This window comes from Anabrus simplex, chromosome 2, assembly GCF_040414725.1.
Source record: "Anabrus simplex isolate iqAnaSimp1 chromosome 2, ASM4041472v1, whole genome shotgun sequence".
Classification (NCBI taxonomy): Eukaryota; Metazoa; Arthropoda; class Insecta; order Orthoptera; family Tettigoniidae; genus Anabrus; species Anabrus simplex.
Genome location: NC_090266.1, coordinates 607,714,943 through 607,734,471, shown reverse-complemented (window position 1 = coordinate 607,734,471; position 19,529 = coordinate 607,714,943). Strand labels below are relative to the sequence as shown.

The 19,529-nt window shown below is 38.5% G+C and overlaps 1 protein-coding gene across 1 annotated transcript in view; it reads right to left on the bottom strand.

The window, feature by feature from the left end:
- The window catches only part of Klp3A (kinesin-like protein 3A), a 343,005-nt gene that overhangs the window by 18,034 nt on the left and 305,442 nt on the right, over nt 1-19,529 (bottom strand). The window contains exon 19 of the mRNA XM_067139235.2: nt 14,284-14,454. Within this exon, the coding sequence (XP_066995336.2) occupies nt 14,284-14,454 (171 nt within the window). The remainder of the gene's footprint in view (nt 1-14,283; nt 14,455-19,529) is intronic.

The window sequence follows — 19,529 nt, the reverse complement described above, 5'->3', positions numbered from 1 at the left end:
GAAACGCTGGCAACCAAGAATGAGTTAGCTGGAAAATTTATAATGTCCAATAACGGACCATTTATATTGGTATTATAAATTTACTCATTCAGGACAAATATTTCAAATTCCCTATGGGAATAACATCTATATCATCTGATGGCCAAGCAGGCATCAATTTCTGATAATGAGACAAAGTCTCGCAGTGCATTGGCACTGCTGGTGGCTCCAGTTAGCCTACGCAGTGGCCTCCACGGTATGCACTAGCCAGCGTATTGGTAGGTGTGCTAGGTACCAACTGATGAGCCCACCCTAGCACACGAGGGCGAAACGCTGGCAACCAAGAATGAGTTAGCTGGAAAATTTATAATGTCCAATAACGGACCATTTATATTGGTATTATAAATTTACTCATTCAGGACAAATATTTCAAATTCCTTATGGGAATAACATCTATATCATCTGATGGCCAAGCAGGCATCAATTTCTGATAATGAGACAAAGTCTCGCAGTGCATTGGCACTGCTGGTGGCTCCAGTTAGCCTACGCAGTGGCCTCCACGGTATGCACTAGCCAGCGTATTGGTAGGTGTGCTAGGTACCAACTGATGAGCCCACCCTAGCACACGAGGGCGAAACGCTGGCAACCAAGAATGAGTTAGCTGGAAAATTTATAATGTCCAATAACGGACCATTTATATTGGTATTATAAATTTACTCATTCAGGACAAATATTTCAAATTCCCTATGGGAATAACATCTATATCATCTGATGGCCAAGCAGGCATCAATTTCTGATAATGAGACAAAGTCTCGCAGTGCATTGGCACTGCTGGTGGCTCCAGTTAGCCTACGCAGTGGCCTCCACGGTATGCACTAGCCAGCGTATTGGTAGGTGTGCTAGGTACCAACTGATGAGCCCACCCTAGCACACGAGGGCGAAACGCTGGCAACCAAGAATGAGTTAGCTGGAAAATTTATAATGTCCAATAACGGACCATTTATATTGGTATTATAAATTTACTCATTCAGGACAAATATTTCAAATTCCCTATGGGAATAACATCTATATCTTCAGGAAATCTGTTAGGAATGTACGAGTTTTTCGCGGATTTTCGATGATACAGACCACCATCTGATCTGTAGTGAACTAAGTATCTCTAGGCCTAGGGTAGAGAAAGTGAAATCTGTCTGCAAACGAATAAGGGTAGAAAATCTCCAGGACGAGGAAATTAGACAGAAGTACATGGATATGATTAGTGAGAAGTTTCGAACAGTAGACAGTAAGCAGGTTCAGAATATAGAAAGTGAATGGGTGGCATGCAGGGATGCTGTAGTAGAAACAGCAAGGGAATGCCTAGGAACAACTGTGTGTAAAGATGGGAAAAGGCGAACATCTTGGTGGAATGATGAAGTGAGAGCAGCCTGTAAACGTAACAAGAAGGCTTATCAGAAATGGCTCCAAACAAGGGCCGAAGCAGACAGGGATTTGTACATAGATGAAAGAAACAGAGCGAAACAAATAGTTGTTGAATCCAAAAAGAAGTCAAGGGAAGATTTTGGCAATAACCTGGAAAGGCTAGGTCAAGCAGCAGGGAATCCTTTCTGGACAGTAATAAAGAATCTTAGGAAGGGAGGGAAAAAGGAAATGAACAGTGTTTTGAGTAATTCAAGTGAACTCATAACAGATCCCAGGGAATCACTGGAGAGGTGGAGGGAATATTTTGAACATCTTCTCAACGTAAAAGGAAATCATCCTGGTGGTGTTGCAAACAGCCAAGCTAATGGGGAGGAGGAAAATGATGTTGGTGAAATTATGCTTGAGGAAGTGGAAAGGATGGTAAAAAAAACTCCATTTTCATAAGGCAGCAGGAATAGATGAAATTAGACCTGAAATGGTGAAGTATAGTGGGAAGCCAGGGATGAAATGGCTTCATAGAATTGTAAAATTAGCGTGGAGTGTTGGTAAGGTACCTTCAGATTGGACAAAAACAGTAATTGCACCTATCTATAAGCAAGGGAACAGGAAGAATTGCAACAACTATCAAGGTATCTCACTGATTAGCATACCAGGCAAAGTATTCACTGGCATCTTGGAAGGGAGGGTGCGATCAGCCGTTGAGAGGAAGTTGGATAAAACCAGTGTGGTTTCAGACCACAGAGAGGCTGTCAGGATCAGATTTTCAGTATGCACCAGGTAACTGAAAAATGCTACGAGGGGAATAGGCAGTTGTGTTTATGTTTCGTAGATCTAGAGAAAGCATATGACAGGGTACCGAGGGAAAAGATGTTCACTATACAGGGGGACTATGGAATGAAAGGTAGATTATTAAAATCAAGCAAAGGCATTTATGTTGACAATTGGGCTTCAGTGAGAATTGATGGTAGAATGAGTTCTTGGTTCAGGGTACTTACAGGGGTTAGACAAGGCTGTAATCTTTCACCTTTGCTGTTTGTAGTTTACATGGATCATCTGCTGAAAGGTATAAAATGGCAGGGAGGGATTCAGTTAGGTGGAAATGTAGTAAGCAGTTTGGCCTATGCTGATGACTTGGTCTTAATGGCAGACTGTGCCGAAAGCCTACAGTCTAATATCTTGGAACTTGAAAATAGGTGCAATGAGTATGGTATGAAAATTAGCCTCTTAAAGACTAAATTGATGTCAGTAGGTAAGAAATTCAACAGAATTGAATGTCAGATTGGTGATACAAAGCTAGAACAGGTTGATAATTTCAAGTATTTAGGTCGTGTGTTCTCCCAGGATGGTAATATAGTAAGTGAGATTGAATCAAGGTGTATTAAAGCTAATGCAGTGAGCTCGCAGTTGCAATCAGCAGTATTCTGTAAGAAGGAATTCAGCTCCCAGACGAAACTATCTTTACATCGGTTTGTTTTCAGGCCAACTTTGTTTTACGGGAGCGAAAGTTGGGTGGACTCAGGATATCTTATTCATAAGTTAGAAGTAACAGACACGAAAGTAGCGAGAATGATTGCTGGTACAAACAGGTGGGAACAACGGCTGGAGGGTACTGGGAATGAGGAGATAAAAGCTAATTTAGGAATGAACTCGATGGATGAAGCTGTACACATAAACTGGCTTCAGTGGTGGGGTCATGTGAGGCAAATGGAGGAGGATAGGTTACCTAGGAGAATAATGGACTCTGCTATGGAGGGTAAGAGAAGTAGAGGGAGACCAAGAAGACGATGGTTAGACTCGGTTTCTAACAATTTAAAGATAACAGGTATAGAACTAAATGAGGCCACAACACTAGTTGCAAATCGAGGATTGTGTGTGACGTTTAGTAAATTCTCAGAGGCTTGCAGACTGAACGCTGAAGGGCATAACAGTCTATAATGATAATGAATGAATGAATGAATGAATGAATGAATGAATGAATGAATGAATGAATGAATGAATGAATGAATGAATGAAGGGAGAAAATCTGTTTTTCAATGTTGTATGTCTGATACATTTTTACTGAATTCATAAGTGTTAGGTTCTTCAGTCTGGAGGTACTAATTTTGAATAAATAAATTTCAAAAGGTCTGAAAAAAGAATAGATATACTAACAAAATTATACCTGAAAAATGAACAACTTAACACCAACAACCAAGTAACGGAACCGCAACAGCTTGCATTCTATATTATCGTGGCCAGTAGAGAGGACTTCATTAACATCAGTTACAAAATTAAAGTTTTTAAGGATTTGAGTAGAAATTACCATAAATGTTTATGCATTTCTAAATATATGTGAGTGTGAATTGTTAAAATCTGATGATGTTCTTTCAAGAACGAAATATGTCATTCTATTTTAATAAAGTTGTTTCTTTTTCAAGTGTAATACTGTTACAATATGTTTTATTTTCCAGATAGTTTATAAATTTATTTATTCAAAATTAGTTTTGGCATAATGAAGAACAGTTATAAATCAACTGACTTTAAACTGAAATAGATGGCTTCAGATATTGCAAATTATTCAGCCAGTCAGGCAAATTACATAGCCAAAAGACTTAAATCACTCAAAATTAAATTGACAAATCCTTTGTCATCATCATCATCAACAACACCAATGTCCCTCTCCAGTCGCCCGGGTGTGGTTAACAAGCTTCCTCTACTCCTTTCTGTCCTTCCACTTTTCCTGCTCCATTACTTCCACCACATCCAATCCTGCCTCTCCGTCTATGTTCACTTGGCTTCTCTTTTTCTCTTTTCCACAGTGCATGACTACAGTTTTCTATTTACTAATTACATTCCTAACTCCTTCAGATTTTCATTCCAGATGTCCAGTGTTCTTTGTACTTCCTTTTCTCCCTTTCCCCAAATCACCACATCATCTGCAAATACCAAAGCATTCACTTCATCACTACTAATACTCTGTTTTACATGTTTTATGATTTCATCCATCAATATAATAAACAATAATGGCGACAGTGCACTTACTTGCTTGAGACCTTTTTTCGAATAAAATGTTTCAGTCACCACTCCCCACTTGTACACTGCCTTTACTGTCATAATACAACATTTTTATCTTATTAATGATTGATCTTGGTACATTCCTTTTCAGTAGACATTCCCATATATGTTTTCTCTTAACTGTATCATAAGCTTTTGCCAAATCCAAAAATAGTTCCTTTTTTCCCTTTCCCCAAATCACTACATCATCTGCAAATACCAAAGCATTCACTTCATCACTAGTGATACTCTGTTTTACACTTTTTATGATTTCATCCATCAATATAATAAATAGTAATGGCGACAGTGCACTTCCTTGCTTGATACCTTTTTTCGAATAAAATATTTCAGAGTCACCACTCCCCACTTGTACACTGCTTTCACTCTCGTGAATTCATGATACAACATTTTTATCTTGTTAATTAATGATTTTGGTAGGTTCCTTTTCCGTAGGTATTCCCATACATATTTTCTCTTAACTGTATCATCACCTTTTTCCAAATCCAAAAATACGAAGATGATTTCTTTGTTCCTTTCCAGGTGTTTTTCCATTACCATTCGCACTGTAAATATCAAGTCTATGGTTGATCTATTCGGTCTAAAGCCATATTGTTCTTCCTTTAACTGTGTTTCTATTATATCCCTCAGTCTTTTGTCTATGACTTTCTCCATTATTTTTAGCTCATGCGATAATAGAGTTATGCCTCTATAATTTTCACATTCCTTCCTATTTCCTTTTTGAACAATGGTACAATGCTTCCTTGTTGCCAATCTTCAGGTATCCTTTCATCCTTCCATATGGCATTGGGGGCTCAGTATAGTCACTGTAGTCCACTGCTTCTTTCTGCCTTAATCATGTCAGCATTGAATTAGTCTTTTCCACTTGCTTTACCTTTGGCCATTGTTTTCACTGCCCTTTCAAGTTCCAACCATGTTATCAGGTTCTCTTCTTTTTCTCCATCTATTATTTCCATTTTCTTACCTCCTCCTTCCTCTGAGCAGTCATCCTCATTATAATGGTTTTCAAAATATTTTGCCACCATCTTCTGATGACCCTTTTTTGTCATGTACTATGGATCCATCTTCTCTCTCTAATGTCTTGATTTTTTTCTAGATTTATTTTTTTTGATTTTATTACTCTGTATATTAGTTTCTGATTTCCTCGACTATCTTGCTCCATTTTGTTTGTAAACTCTCCCCAACATTTCTCCTTTTCTTCCTTGATACTCCTCTTTACTTGTAGTTTCAATCTTTTCTATTCCACACGTAACCTTTCCATCTTATTCTCATCCCTCTTGATATGTTTTCTTTCTTTTCCTTACCCATTTCTTTCTTCACCTTGTTCCCTTCTTTTATTTCTCTTTTTATTTTGTCTGTCCACCACTGTGTCTCCTTTCCCTTAACGTTTGCTTTTGTTTTCCCGCATACCTCAATTGCTGCTTCCACTGCCGTCCATCATATAGCAGTGGATACCGCACTGGGCTCAGATTGCGTTTTGACGAGAGCCCTTAAAGATGACGATGTACAGGCCATCATCGCAAATATAGCAACCAGAATATTACAAACTGGCGAAATTCCAAATTGTCTGCGGAATGCACGTACAGGTTTGTTATATAAGAAACACGACCCATCACTATCTGTTCAGTCATTAGGAAAGTAATAAAGAGTATTCGACAGTTGCCTACGTGAGTACATCCACTATAATGACCACCAGCGAGGATTCTGCTCAACTCGAGGCACTGTTATAAATACTTCCATTCTCGGCAAATTATTAAAATTTGCTAAACAGAGGAAAGAAGACATCACGGTAATTTTTTTTTTACATTCGAAAGGCATTTGACAATATCGGTCACAGCCACCTTCTAAACACTCTACAGTCCGAAGGAATACCTTCAATACTTGGGGACGTAATTTCCAACCTTCCGACTGGGGACGTCACTCAAATCGAAACGCAGAAGGGTAGAACAAAACCTATACTCATAAAGAGAGATGTGATGCAGGGATCTCCATTATCACCAGCCCTGTATAACCTAGCTGTTGATCATATCTTAGACGAGCTAAGCGAAGATAGTCTCTCGCGGCATTACGGGGCATCTCTGTCACCCAAACTACCACCTATAACCGTAATGGGCTTTGCCGACGACACCGTCATCATCGGGAAGAACAAAGAAGCCGCCTTAGATCTTACTCGACTAGTCTGCAGGAGGTTCGAAGAAATCCGTCTTGATATCAATCCTCAGAAGTGTACAGGGATATGTGTAATCCGCGGCGAGTTGAAGCAAGGGTCGCTATCCATGGAGGAAGACTGTAGGATTGACTTAACTGGAGACGGCGAACAAATTCGTTACCTTCAGGGATACTCTAGTGTTCGACGAGATTGCTGGAATGAAAGACCTTCACAATAAGCCCCAACTTCTAACATCGTCGCCACTGCTTAACGAAGACCAAAAGCTCATAGTACTGAATTCCTCAATCTGTCCCACCCTGATATGCCATTTCCTGACATGCAGTTTCAAGAAAATCTCACAGAAATTTTTATCCGATAGCAATGAAATGATTAAAAGTGCAACAAAGGAGATATTGCAGTTGCCGACGGATACTCCAGATGGCACGCTGTACACCGAAAATAAATACAAAGGACTTGCTCTTTTTAAAACTCGTGGGAAGTTTACCTACAATGCATTAATGCCTGCAACATCTTGCTTAAGACTGAAAATCCACTCGGGGTTGCTTCGAGGGATTCTCACGTGGAGAGTCGGGAATGTACAGAACGTCTAAAATGAACAAACGCTGATACCCGGGAAATAACCGCCAAGAACGGCCTGTACGATACTAAGAAGATCCGTCAAGAGCTACATGAACGTGAATTCACCTCGCGGTGTTCACTACCGCAAGAAGGACACTCGGAGTACAACTTTACAAAGAGTACACACCAGCAAACTCTTGGGTGCGAGATCATACCGGACTGTCTAGTATCGAGTGGAGAGTGGCTATAAAGATGACTGCTTATGTTTCTGCAGTGTGCTCGATGCCAGGCAGATCCCTGGACAACAACCTCTGTCGGCATTGCCATGGAGAGAAAGAAACTCTTGGTCATGTCCTGGGATTCTGCACACGCGGGGAGCTCCTAAGAAACATGCGACACCACCAGATCAGATCCTTCGTTGCCGAAGAACTGAGAAAGAAGGGATTCAATGAACATGCGGAGGTACACGGACTGGCCAAGAATGGTAGTTCACAGAGAACTGACATCATAGCCTTTAAAGACAACAGCTCTCAAGGATTCATCTTAGATCTGACTGTCAGGTTCAAGCACCATGGCGGTTAGCCAGAGGAGGTTAATCTAGAAAAGATTAACAAATACAAACCCACTATCCCTTACTACAAATCTAAATACCACGTTCAGGAAATCAAAATAATAGGGATAATGGTTGGAGTTCGCGGTACCGTACCTCATCACTTCGTTGCCACATGGAAGCGCTTCCAGATCCCAATGAAGCTCATCCCCAAAATTGCGACTCTCATCCTCTGAGGCTCCATCAAGATCCTGAGACATCACCTCTACAGCTACAGCTCTGAAATGCTGCACTAATTATACTGTTTTTTTATAATTTAAAGTTTCTTTCAATTAATAGATCTATACAGAAAATTTGATATGTTTTACCTTGTACTTAGTGGCAGCCTGTAAATACAGGAGGTTGTTCCTAAATAAATGGAAATATATATAATTTATTTATTCAAAATTAGTTTTGTCAGATTGAAGAGCCTAACAGTTATAAATTAACTGAGATGAAACTGAAAAGAGATGGCTTCAGATAGTACAAATTATTCAGCCACTCAGGTAAATTACGAAGCCAAGAGACTAAATGTGCTCAAATGTAAGTAAACAAAAACATAATAAAAAAATAATGTTTATCTTTGAACACCATTACCTGGTTTTGATACCAGTGGTATATAAATAATTCTTTGGTGTTAAATTCTTAGGTTTCCTATGATTTACACTGGATTTTATTTTGTAAGAATTAATTATATACTTCTGGTATCAAGATTAGGTAATGGTGTTCAAAGGTAAATATTAATTTTTATTATGTTGTTGTTTACTTACATTTATGGGTCCTGCCATGTCAATTTTAAATTTTGAAAACTTTATCTTCTTTTCAATTAATTACAATTTTTATCCTCCCTAAACTGTGTTATTCATTTGACATGGTTACTGCTCAACTAATTTCCTTAGCATTAGGCATAAATAAACATCCCTTCCTTTTAGCTTGTGGTTATGTGACCCATGCTTCCCATTGTTCTTACTGTGTTTGCTGAGATGTTAGGATGTAGTAGCTATGTAGAAATGAAAAGATTAGCACAGGACAGGGTGGCACGGAAGCAGCATCAAACCAATCTATGGACTGATGACTCAAAACAATATCATCATTTATCAATAAAAATAATGTGTTACAAGGTACAATTTAATTCAATTTATACTTTGCTCAATCAAATCATTAACATAAATTTAATCCTAAATAAACAACAACAACAATAAAACTACGAATATCTTCCATGAAAGGTGTTCACATAAACAAAAATTACATAACAGAATAATAAAGAAAACTAGCCAGTCCATTAATAGCTCATTAGACAACTCTTAAATAGTTTTCAAAAACGATTTAAATTATGATGATGATGATGATAATAATAATAATAATAATAATAATTGTACCGGGAGGTACACCTCAACTCCACACATTTAAAAGAAGCGCCCTAAGGAACACTATCTATCGAACAAATCTTGCAACAGCTAATGCATAAAGTTGGGACATCGACCAGAAGATGTCACTACTGAATAACTGAGTAATATGTTATTTTAAAGTTTCCTAAACTGATTGGATTTCTTTGCTTCGTTTTGATGTACATCAAGAAGTTTGAACTTTTCTCCATAGACGTCTACAAAAAACTGAGGTCATGCACTCTGGTGCAAAATGGAATAATTAGGTGATGAAAAGAAGTTTTGTGTTTATAGGTTTTATCAACAGAATTGACGTTCATTTATTTTGATACTTCAAGGTTTGCAGCACTTCCTTCTTACCCCGCCAGGTTTAGAGTCTGGCCAATAACAAATTTTCTGTAATTATTTGTAGGTTTTAGGTTTAACCAATAAAAATGAGAGGGTGTGTCCGGATTTAGTCCAGAGCCTTCTTGAACCCTCCTCTCAGGTATATAAGCTGCAGCTTTTTCAAGCTATCTTGTCTTATAGATCGTCGAGTTATTGAGTGTGTGTGTGTTAAGACATGAGGTGGGGTGCCTCATTCTTTGGCAGGCAGAACATCAGCCCAGGTAATGGCCATCAGTTTTACATCTCTGTAGCTATCTCTGCAAACCTACCCGAGGGAAAGGTTCTAATTTCTAACTATGTAATCAACCGTTTCCTAAAAATGTAAACTACTTCTTGCTAATGTAAAATTTCATAAAGACTTAAACTGTAGATCGGGACTGAGAGTGCGTTACCATCTCGAGTTCCCCTTCAATTTATCTTGAGGTGACTACGATTTTGTAACTGTTTCTCTTCCTGTAAAGCATTAATAAACTTTTCTTTCTAGTCACCTCAGTAGTGTGGGATTAGCCTCTGCATCATCGGGCCACAAGTCCAAGCAGGGTTTAAAAACTTGGTTTTTCAGGAGCGCAAGTGTACGCCTAAATACATTTTCGAGTTTGGGCCAGTAATTTAACCTGTTCTTCTTTTTCACGAAGGCCCAGTAGTATGGGCACTAAATACCCCTGTATAAAGGTATTGTAAATTGTAAATTGGGCCTAGAGAGGCCAAAAATTGTAAGGTTGGTGTAATGTTCCCTTGAATAGGCTGTAAGAAATTGGGAGCCAGCCTCCTTGGTAAAATTTGGAGAGCATGTAAGCTCTTTTCTGAGATTTGTGTAATAATGAGTGGTGCCTTTGGAAGGCCGTAAATTGTAATGGTTGGAGCAAAGTGCTCTGGAAAATTATTTATCAGGAGATATCCCTCCTTATATAACTAAACGCTATATTAGTGATGTTTTAAAATTGTAAATTTGCAGCTTGAAGCTCAAAGAACTTCAAAATTATCTATTCTCAGGTTTTCTACGATGTGCATTCAAGTTCTAAGGCCTCCGATTTTTTTTTCTCCAGACTGGAAAGAAATAGAAACATGTGCATTGTTTTAAAAGGAGCCCGCGTTCGTTGTCAAAACGTCACAGAGATGGCAGCACTATACGACAGGTGGATTTTTAGAGCCAGCCGCGAGAATGAGAACTGTTTTAGATACTTAAAATGGCGACGTTTTCCTTACGTGAACAGCGTGCAATCATTCGTTTTTTGAATTTGCGTGGTGTGACACCAATTGAAATTCATCGACAGTTGAAGGAGACATGTGGTGATGGAGTTATGGATGTGTCGAAGGTGCGTTCGTGGGTGCGACAGTTTAATGAAGGCAGAACATCGTGTGACAACAAGCCGAAACAACCTCGGGCTCGCACAAGCCGGTCTGACGAAAGTGGAGAGAATTGTTTTGGGGGATTGCCGAATGACTGTTGAACAGATCGCCTCCAGTGTTGGCATTTCCGTGGGTTCTGTGTACACAATTCTGCATGACGACCTGAAAATGCGAAAAGTGTCATCCAGGTGGGTGCCACGAATGCTGACGGACGACCACAAGGCTGCCCGTGTGGCATGTTGCCAAGCAATGTTGACGCGCAACGACAGCATGAATGGGACTTTCTTTTCATCGATTGTGACAATGGATGAGACGTGGATGCCATTTTTCAATCCAGAAACAAAGCGCCAGTCAGCTCAATGGAAGCACACAGATTCACCGCCACCAAAAAAAATTCGGGTAACCGCCAGTGCTGAAAAAATGATGGTGTCCATGTTCTGGGACAGCGAGGGTGTAATCGTTACCCATTGCGTTCCAAAGGGCACTACGGTAACAGGTGCATCGTACGAAAATGTTTTGAAGAACAAGTTCCTTCCTGCACTGCAACAAAAACGTCCGGGAAAGGCTGCGCGTGTGCTGTTTCACCAAGACAACGCACCCGCACATCGAGCTAACGTTACGCAAACGTTTCTTCGTGAAAACAACTTTGAAGTGATCCCTCATGCTCCCTACTCACCTAACCTGGCTCCTAGTGACTTTTGGCTTTTTCCAACAATGAAAGACACTCTCCGTGGCCGCACATTCGCCAGCCGTGTTGCTATTGCCTCAGCGATTTTCCAGTGGCCAAAACATACTCCTAAAGAAGCCTTCGCCGCTGCCATGGAATCATGGCGTTGACGTTGTGAAAAATGTGTACGTCTGCAGGGTGATTACGTCGAGAAGTAACGCCAGGTTCATCGTTTTTTTGGTGAGTAGTTAGTTAGAAAAAAAATCGGAGGCCTTAGAACTTGAATGCACCTCGTATTTTGGTGTCAAAATTGTCATTGTACCTGATTCCATGTTCTTTCACAAAGTGAAGAATTTTGTTAACAATTTGTTTTTCTGAAAAGAAATATAACCTTTATTTCAAAGTTTTAAAAGAATCTCTGATTTTCATAGATAAGACCCATTCAGCCAGCACCTTCTTTCACCTCTCTGCGTTCCACAGATAACCCTGGAACAATAATTATAATCCCCTAAATAGCTTTCAAAATCAATTTAACTTACAATAATAATAATAATAATAATAATAATAATAATAATAATAATAATAATAATAATAATAATAATAATAATAACGGGAGCACAAAAAATGAAACAACTAAAAGTAAACTACCGATTGTCACTGACCTAGTCAGGGCAGGCCGTGAAGCATGGCAGAAGAACAACAGACTGACTAGCCAACCTAAATCACACCAACAACAGAGTAATGGAATTGAGACAGACTGCATTCTATGCAAGAGTGGAGAGCAGTGAGGACTTCATCAAGATAAGTTCCAAAATTCAAGTTTTTTAAGGATTTAAATAGAAATAAACATAAATGCTTATACATTTCTAAATATATTCGAGTGTGATCTGATAGGTTCCGGATGTTCTTCCAAGAACGAAACATGTCATTCTATTTTAATTAAGTTGTTTCATTTCAGGTTTAAGCCTGTTACCATATTATGTTTTCTTTTTTTAGATAGTTCATAAATATATTCAAAATTAGTTTTGGCAGACTGAAGAACCTAACACTTTTTTAAATTACCTGAGTCGAAAATGAAAAGAAATAGCTTCAGTTATTACAAAACATTTTTATTATTAGCGTTATAATAATGAAGATATTTACGAATTTAACCTTTTCACCAAGTTCGTTATTGTTGAGCCATCATAATAATGAACTAGTTGGCGATAGTGGGTATGATTGTTTCTTTATTTTAAGCAGAAAAACTGTGTGGTCATTATCCTTACTGATCAGGAAGACTATCGAAATGAGAATAAATACATGAAGGAATGAGGGCAGAAGGGAATCACAGAAGAGGGGCTTGGAAATCTATGCCTTGAATGCTTTAACATGACTAAGCTGGAAGAAAACAAAATGTGATGGCCTACAATGTTGAAAGTACGTAAAATTAATCAATAGTAACATCATAATGACCGACTACTGAGATTAGTTGAGGTGTGCTTTGTCACTTCTGTTGCCATTCATCTGGTATTACTGCCTCAATAACTATCCTGTTAATGTCTGAAAGCTAGTATCAATAGTCTATGCATTTGCAGTAAATGTTGGTTAAAGAACAGTGAGTGGGACATTTAAAAATACTGTTAAGTAGGATTTTTTGGTACTGAAGAAATATATATTTTTAAAAATATAGTGATAATCATCTTGTAATGTATAAAAAATACTAGTCAAAGGTCACAGGCTGTCTCACTGGGATCCTTGCTAGACTGTACAGCCAGTAGCCCTACTGTAAGTGCTTGGCAACTTTTAATAACTCCACTACGAGGGACCAATGGAATTGGTAGGAGAGGTCCTTATAAATGGGAAGAATATGGCATCTCAGTTCAGCATCTGCTTTCTAGGTCAAGAATGGCTCCTAATTCTGTTTTTTTTTCCCCCCAGTCATTTAATATAATGCACACACACTCTCTCTCTCTCTAGATTTACAGCACCTTTAAGACACAGGAATGGGAAGGAAGCAGTTCTGACCCTAAATTAACGTATATCCCCAGCAAGTATCTGGTGTGAAAAAAGGAAATCATAGAAAACCATCTTCAGACTTTCGGAATGCAGTTTACAGCTATATGACCTACACCGCTTAGCCAACTTGCTCAGTGGGAGGCTGTTAAGGTTACATGTCTTATCAGGAGTGGTTCAGTAAAAAAAACCTAATTGTATATGGTGCATAACATAACATTTGAGAGTGACAACCTCATCATACAAATAGTCTAAAATTATTGCAAATATGTCATCTCAAAAAATGGTAGAGGATCACATGCAGTTCATTGGATACCAGAATAGTTGTGAAAGAAAGATGATCTGCAACAAACCTCAGCCAGGTGAATGACATCAAAGTGGGAATGGTCAAAACATTGAGTGCGAGAAATACGACTGAAGAACTGGTCAAAGTCATGAATGAAACAAAGTGAGACCAAATGAAAGAGCAGGGGAGAACAAACACTGAAAGTGGATATAAGCTGCAAGGGGGTCTTTGATTTAGGGGTAGGATCACCAGGAATATATTGAAGAGCTATGGAAATGTGTTAAGAATCATTACTGGCAATTCAGTAAGAGAAAGGAACAAAAGATATGCTGTAAGTATATGCCTCACATTTTGAAAAGAAAAAAGAAAATGCAGACCAGTTCCTGGAGGTCTAGTGACCTTATACAATAATATCTCACAACTACCATACTAAAATTCATATTCACCTACCTTAGGTTTGTTCTCACATTTAGATGCATTGCATTTGCACGAATCTCCACAGAATGAATCATTCTTTCGACAACCACAATTACGCCGCGTACAGTTTCCTCCTTTGCATGAACATTTTGTTCTTCCACTTGAGTCGCGTTTTACAGGAACATTTTCATCTAAGCTGACTTTCTGTTCAAAGAGAGAAAAGAAACCTATAAAGTAAAATCATATATGACAAGTATTTCACCTAAAAGATATTACCAAAGTAGTTTTAATGTCATTTAAATAAAGAACACATTCTTTCTGATTCATAATTCATAGATAGCCATACCTACACAGCCTATTCAACACATGAAAAACCAATTTCTTAAAATCATTTCAAGAGAAACTTGCAAGTGTAAAATTTCTTAAACTATCATTTAAGCAGAATGACCTGGGAACCTAGTAGTTTTCCAAAACATAGAGTCTGGTAGTAGCCATGTCTACTTTTAATCTTGTGAATGTCTCTTACTTTTAATGTGTAATTTTGGCTTATGAATGAAATCAATCTTGTGAATGTCTCTTACTTTTAATGTGCAATTTTGGCTTATGAATGAAAAATCTAAACCCCTGTATGAATGGGAAGAGTTTATTAGGTTGACAGCCACGATTTTAACCCACAGATCTAAATATCGTCATCAATATCATCATCGTCCGACTCGTTGGCTGAATGGTCAGCGTACTGGCCTTCGGTTCAGAGGGTCCCGGGTTCGATTCCCGGCCGGGTCGTGGATTTTAACCTTAATTGGATAATTCTAATGGCACGGGGCTGGGTGTATGTGTTGTCTTCATCATCATTTCATCCTCATCACGACGCGTAGGTCGCTTACAGGCGTCAAATAGAAAGACCTGCACCTGGTGAGCCGAACCCGTCGTGGGATATCTCGGCACTAAAAGCCATACGACATGACATTTCATTTCATCATCATCATCATCATCGTTTGGCCCGCCTAATGGCAAAGTCTGCTATGTAACACTACTGCCAACAATTCATTTGGTTGGAGGCCACGTCAGAATGTGCATTTTTACGCACTTCATATAGTTCCTTAATTCACTGGTCTATCCTTCGGCAATTTTTATGTGTCAGCATTTCAAAAGAGTTTGTGGATCTAGAATTACTTTCATTAGCCATCTAAGAACCCAGAAATGGTGACCTTGAAGCACTAGGAAGACATAATTATACTCACCAGTGAGTGAATTCTTAAGACTTGTCGTTGCTTAGGTCATTCCGACGAATTCTAGCGTGCAGCTCATTTTTGCAATTGTATTTGCTTCTACTCGTCGTAGACGTCCAAACCAATGAAGGTGACCAGTGAATTTTTTCCTGAATTGGTGCAATCCAAACTGTTTTCTTGTATAAAGATGGAAAAATGATCCCATCTAGTGATGCCAGCTGAACATCATTACAGAATCTCTGTCTCCATGACAGTGTATGTTTTGCCTCTTCTGTAGTAAGGTAACAATCAGTATCACAGAATGCAACAAGATGGATAATGCTACAATAAACCTTCAAATTTAGGTAGTCTTTCACCTGGTGGTCACAAGTGATGTCTCTTCTCATTCACTACTTCATCAAGTTTCAATAATCCTAGTATGGTATTCATCTCTTCAATAAGTTGACCACCATCAGCAATCGCAGACACAAAATATTTAAACTTTGTCTCTGGTGGTAGGTCCTTGCAATTGACATGGATTGACTCAACTTCTTGTGGACCAAGCGAGTTGGCCGTGCGGTTAGGATTGCGCAGCTGTGAGCTTTTATTCAGGAGGTAGTGGGTTCAAACCCCACTGTCAGCAGCCCAGAAGATGGTTTTCTGTAGTTCTTATTTTGACATGATGAACAATCAAAAGCTTTCCTGAGACCAGGAAAACTAGGAGCAGAGCAGCATGGATTGAATCAGTTCTGCAGCAATTTAAAAAATCCATCTTGGTTACTGTCATTTCAATGACTTTGCAAATCCATCTGTTCATAGTGCACACTTAACCCATTTAAGACACAATAAACTGCCACACTTTTGAGTGTGGAGTCAGATTTAATTTGCCCGCGAGCAGTATGAGCGTACCTCTCATACAAGAACATGCATAAAATACTAACTAGTGAAGATAATTCACTAAAATTTTGCATTCATGCCATTGAAAGTTATGACTTATCCATACTTATTCCTTGAATGACTTCTGCTGGCTGTGGTAAAAATGTTTCATTTGAAATAATTTCAAAACGACTGGATCCATGTACTCTGAAACATTGCGACTTTGGAAGGTGGACAGACTCTAAATATTTATGAAACACCACTGTATCCACGAAATGGATATGTATAAGGATTATTGTCTTTATTCCTCAGTTTCCAATCACTAACATTCTTTTGTGTCACTGGCCGTGCGCTGTTCTGAGCACTTGAGTAACTTTCATTGTTGCCATCACTACCCTCAAACTCTGATTTATTTTCTAAAACGTCATTATTGCAAAAATCGCCATCTAAAACAGTATTCCAGCGCTTTCAAACTCTCGTCGTCATTACCGTGATGTCAGTTCTACTGTGCAATGAATACTGATGAAAATAAACTGTTGTTCAACAATCCCAGTGTCGCACAGAAATACAAACAGCATTGGCTACCAACAGTACATGACTCTAGTTCCACACAGTGTGTATTGTGAGAATTTATATCAGAAAGAGAATCTAATATACAAAGATTAGCAAGACACTGTGTCATTGCGAGCTCAGCTCGCAATATGATTCATGCGCCAAAACACTGTGCTTGACCACAGCTCATCAAATTATGCGATTGGGTTAATACTGCTTTTTATGTCTTAGAAGTCAGATCAGGTGGTGATTAGAACTCTCTGGAGGGCTTTCCGTCCTTTTGAATGAAGACACCGTGAGGCTCTGATATTAAGTCATCTGGCATTTAGAAACATTATCCGATCCTGTAACGATTAAGAAAGAAGAAGAGCTGCTCGACTAAGTGGTATGGAATACCAATATAAATGGTCCGTTATTGGACATTATAAATTTTCCAGCTAACTCATTCCTGGTTGCCAGCGTTTCGCCCCCGTGTGCTAGGTTGGGCTCGTCAAATGGTACCTAGCACACCTACCCAGACGCATGTCTAGTGCATACCGTGGAGGCCACTGCATAGGCTACTTGAAGCCACGAGCAGTGCCAATGCACTATGAGAGACTTTGTCTCACTACCAAAAATTGATGCCCGCTTGGCTATCAGATGATACAGATGTTGATTCCCATAGGGAATATGAAATATTTGTGCCGAATGAGTAAATTTATAACACCAATATAAATGGTCCATTATTGGACATTATAAATCGTGGCGTTGGCTTTTCATGTTTTATTTGTTTTACGGCAGTTGTAACTTTGGAGACATTGATTTGTTATAAGGGTCCTGCAGTGGCACTGGGAACTGAGAGGGGTGGTGGCACAATTCCTTAATCAAGATCTTTCTAAAGAAGCTTAGCCAGTGTTCTCTAGCTTTCTTCCAATATAAGGCAAAACTGGGTGATGCGCCGCATGTTTCTATTAACAAGGGTTTGGGATTTGACAGCTTTTTGTATGAAAGAAAGAACATGTGCACTTGATTATTAATAAACAATTAATTTGTTGTATAAAACTCACTTAGGACCATTATGAACCTAAGAATAGAAGAGCACGTAACGGGAGAGTTGCCACACACCTGGGTGCGCTAGTGTGTGTCACAATCAGGTAGAAATTGTGATGTTATTTATGCACAGCCAACATTAATTAAGTGATATAAATTGCATCTCATTGTTTTTGGGACTGCTAACTTCAAAACTGCTCGTCAGTTCTCTCACAGAATGTAAGTTTTATCTTGTATCTTGAGTCTTGTCTAAATAAACTGGGGGCCGATGACCTACATGTTAGGCACCTTTAAACAACAAGCATCATTATCATCATCATAAATGCACTGAACCTATACTTTTCTTGTCTGCCATTTGGTCACGGAGATGGGAAACCATAGTGTCGAGTGTACGATCCCTTTATTTGTGTGTTCCCTGGCTGGGAGCTAGTGTTTGCAAGCAGCAGGTGATGGTGCGTCAAATCAGGAGGAAAACGAACCATCCCCTTTCTGATGCACAACGGCTGTCAAACCGCATTCCGGCCAGTTAAAGGCCTTCTTCCCTGGATACAGGCTGAAATACCTATAAGCCATCTCAGCGTCGCCTTGGACTTAACACTGATTATCATTTTCTTATGTAATTTCACCATGGAATCACCAACACACTACTGTAAGAATTTCATTTTAGTTTAAAAATGCAACCTCCTACGTGAGCATACACCTGTGATATTTTGCTACAAGGAAGAAATTCTGCATGTCAAATTAATGCTACTTTCGTGTGTTTCAACTATCAAACCAAAAATAATATTACAATCTAAACTCTACTAAATTTCTACTATATCATTGGCCGATGTAATTTGCATGTGTTTTGAATTACAAAATATTTGGTAATATTTTGAATTAGTCATTAGGGAAAAATTGATCCCTAAATTATTCAACAGTTTGTGGTTGATCTGAACTTAATGGGTATCACATTCAGTCTATGTAATGTACACATTACCTCTATTTTGATAAGTTCACAGGTGAACGTTTTGTACAATGTAATGTGAATTTAAGGCTGTATTAGATTCTGAGTGGTTATTAATTGTAATGTTGTGTATTGCTTCTGTGATTTTGTGAAGCTACCTCCTTTTTGGGTATCTAATTGCTATTTTGATGGTGTACTTCAAGTGGTTAAGGTGAAAATTAAGAAATTCAAGCTTCGTAATGTCATGCATCCGGGTCGTAAACCCTTTTACCCTGGTCAAGATCCCAAGAATGTTATACAATGAATTGTAATTTACTTTAAAAACAAGAGAGTTTATGTTTAAATTATTTGGTTGTAAGATTTTTGAAGGACGGCTCCACTAAAATTCTACACTGCAATTCTCCACTATGATTATCACCAGTTTATATTTTCTGTTTAGTTTAAGGTACATTGGATTTAAATTTAAGTTTCAAAATCAGTTTAATTTCTTTTCATTTAGCCTTACTTCTATTTAATTACTTTGAACATACAATGATATAAGTTTAAACCTGCTGGTTAATTGTTTTACATTTTTATTGAAATTAGTTGTTTTTTACTTACCCTTCACACTGCACCTTGGCATTAAATACTTATAATTCACTGATTTTGTCTCATTTAAGTAGACTTAG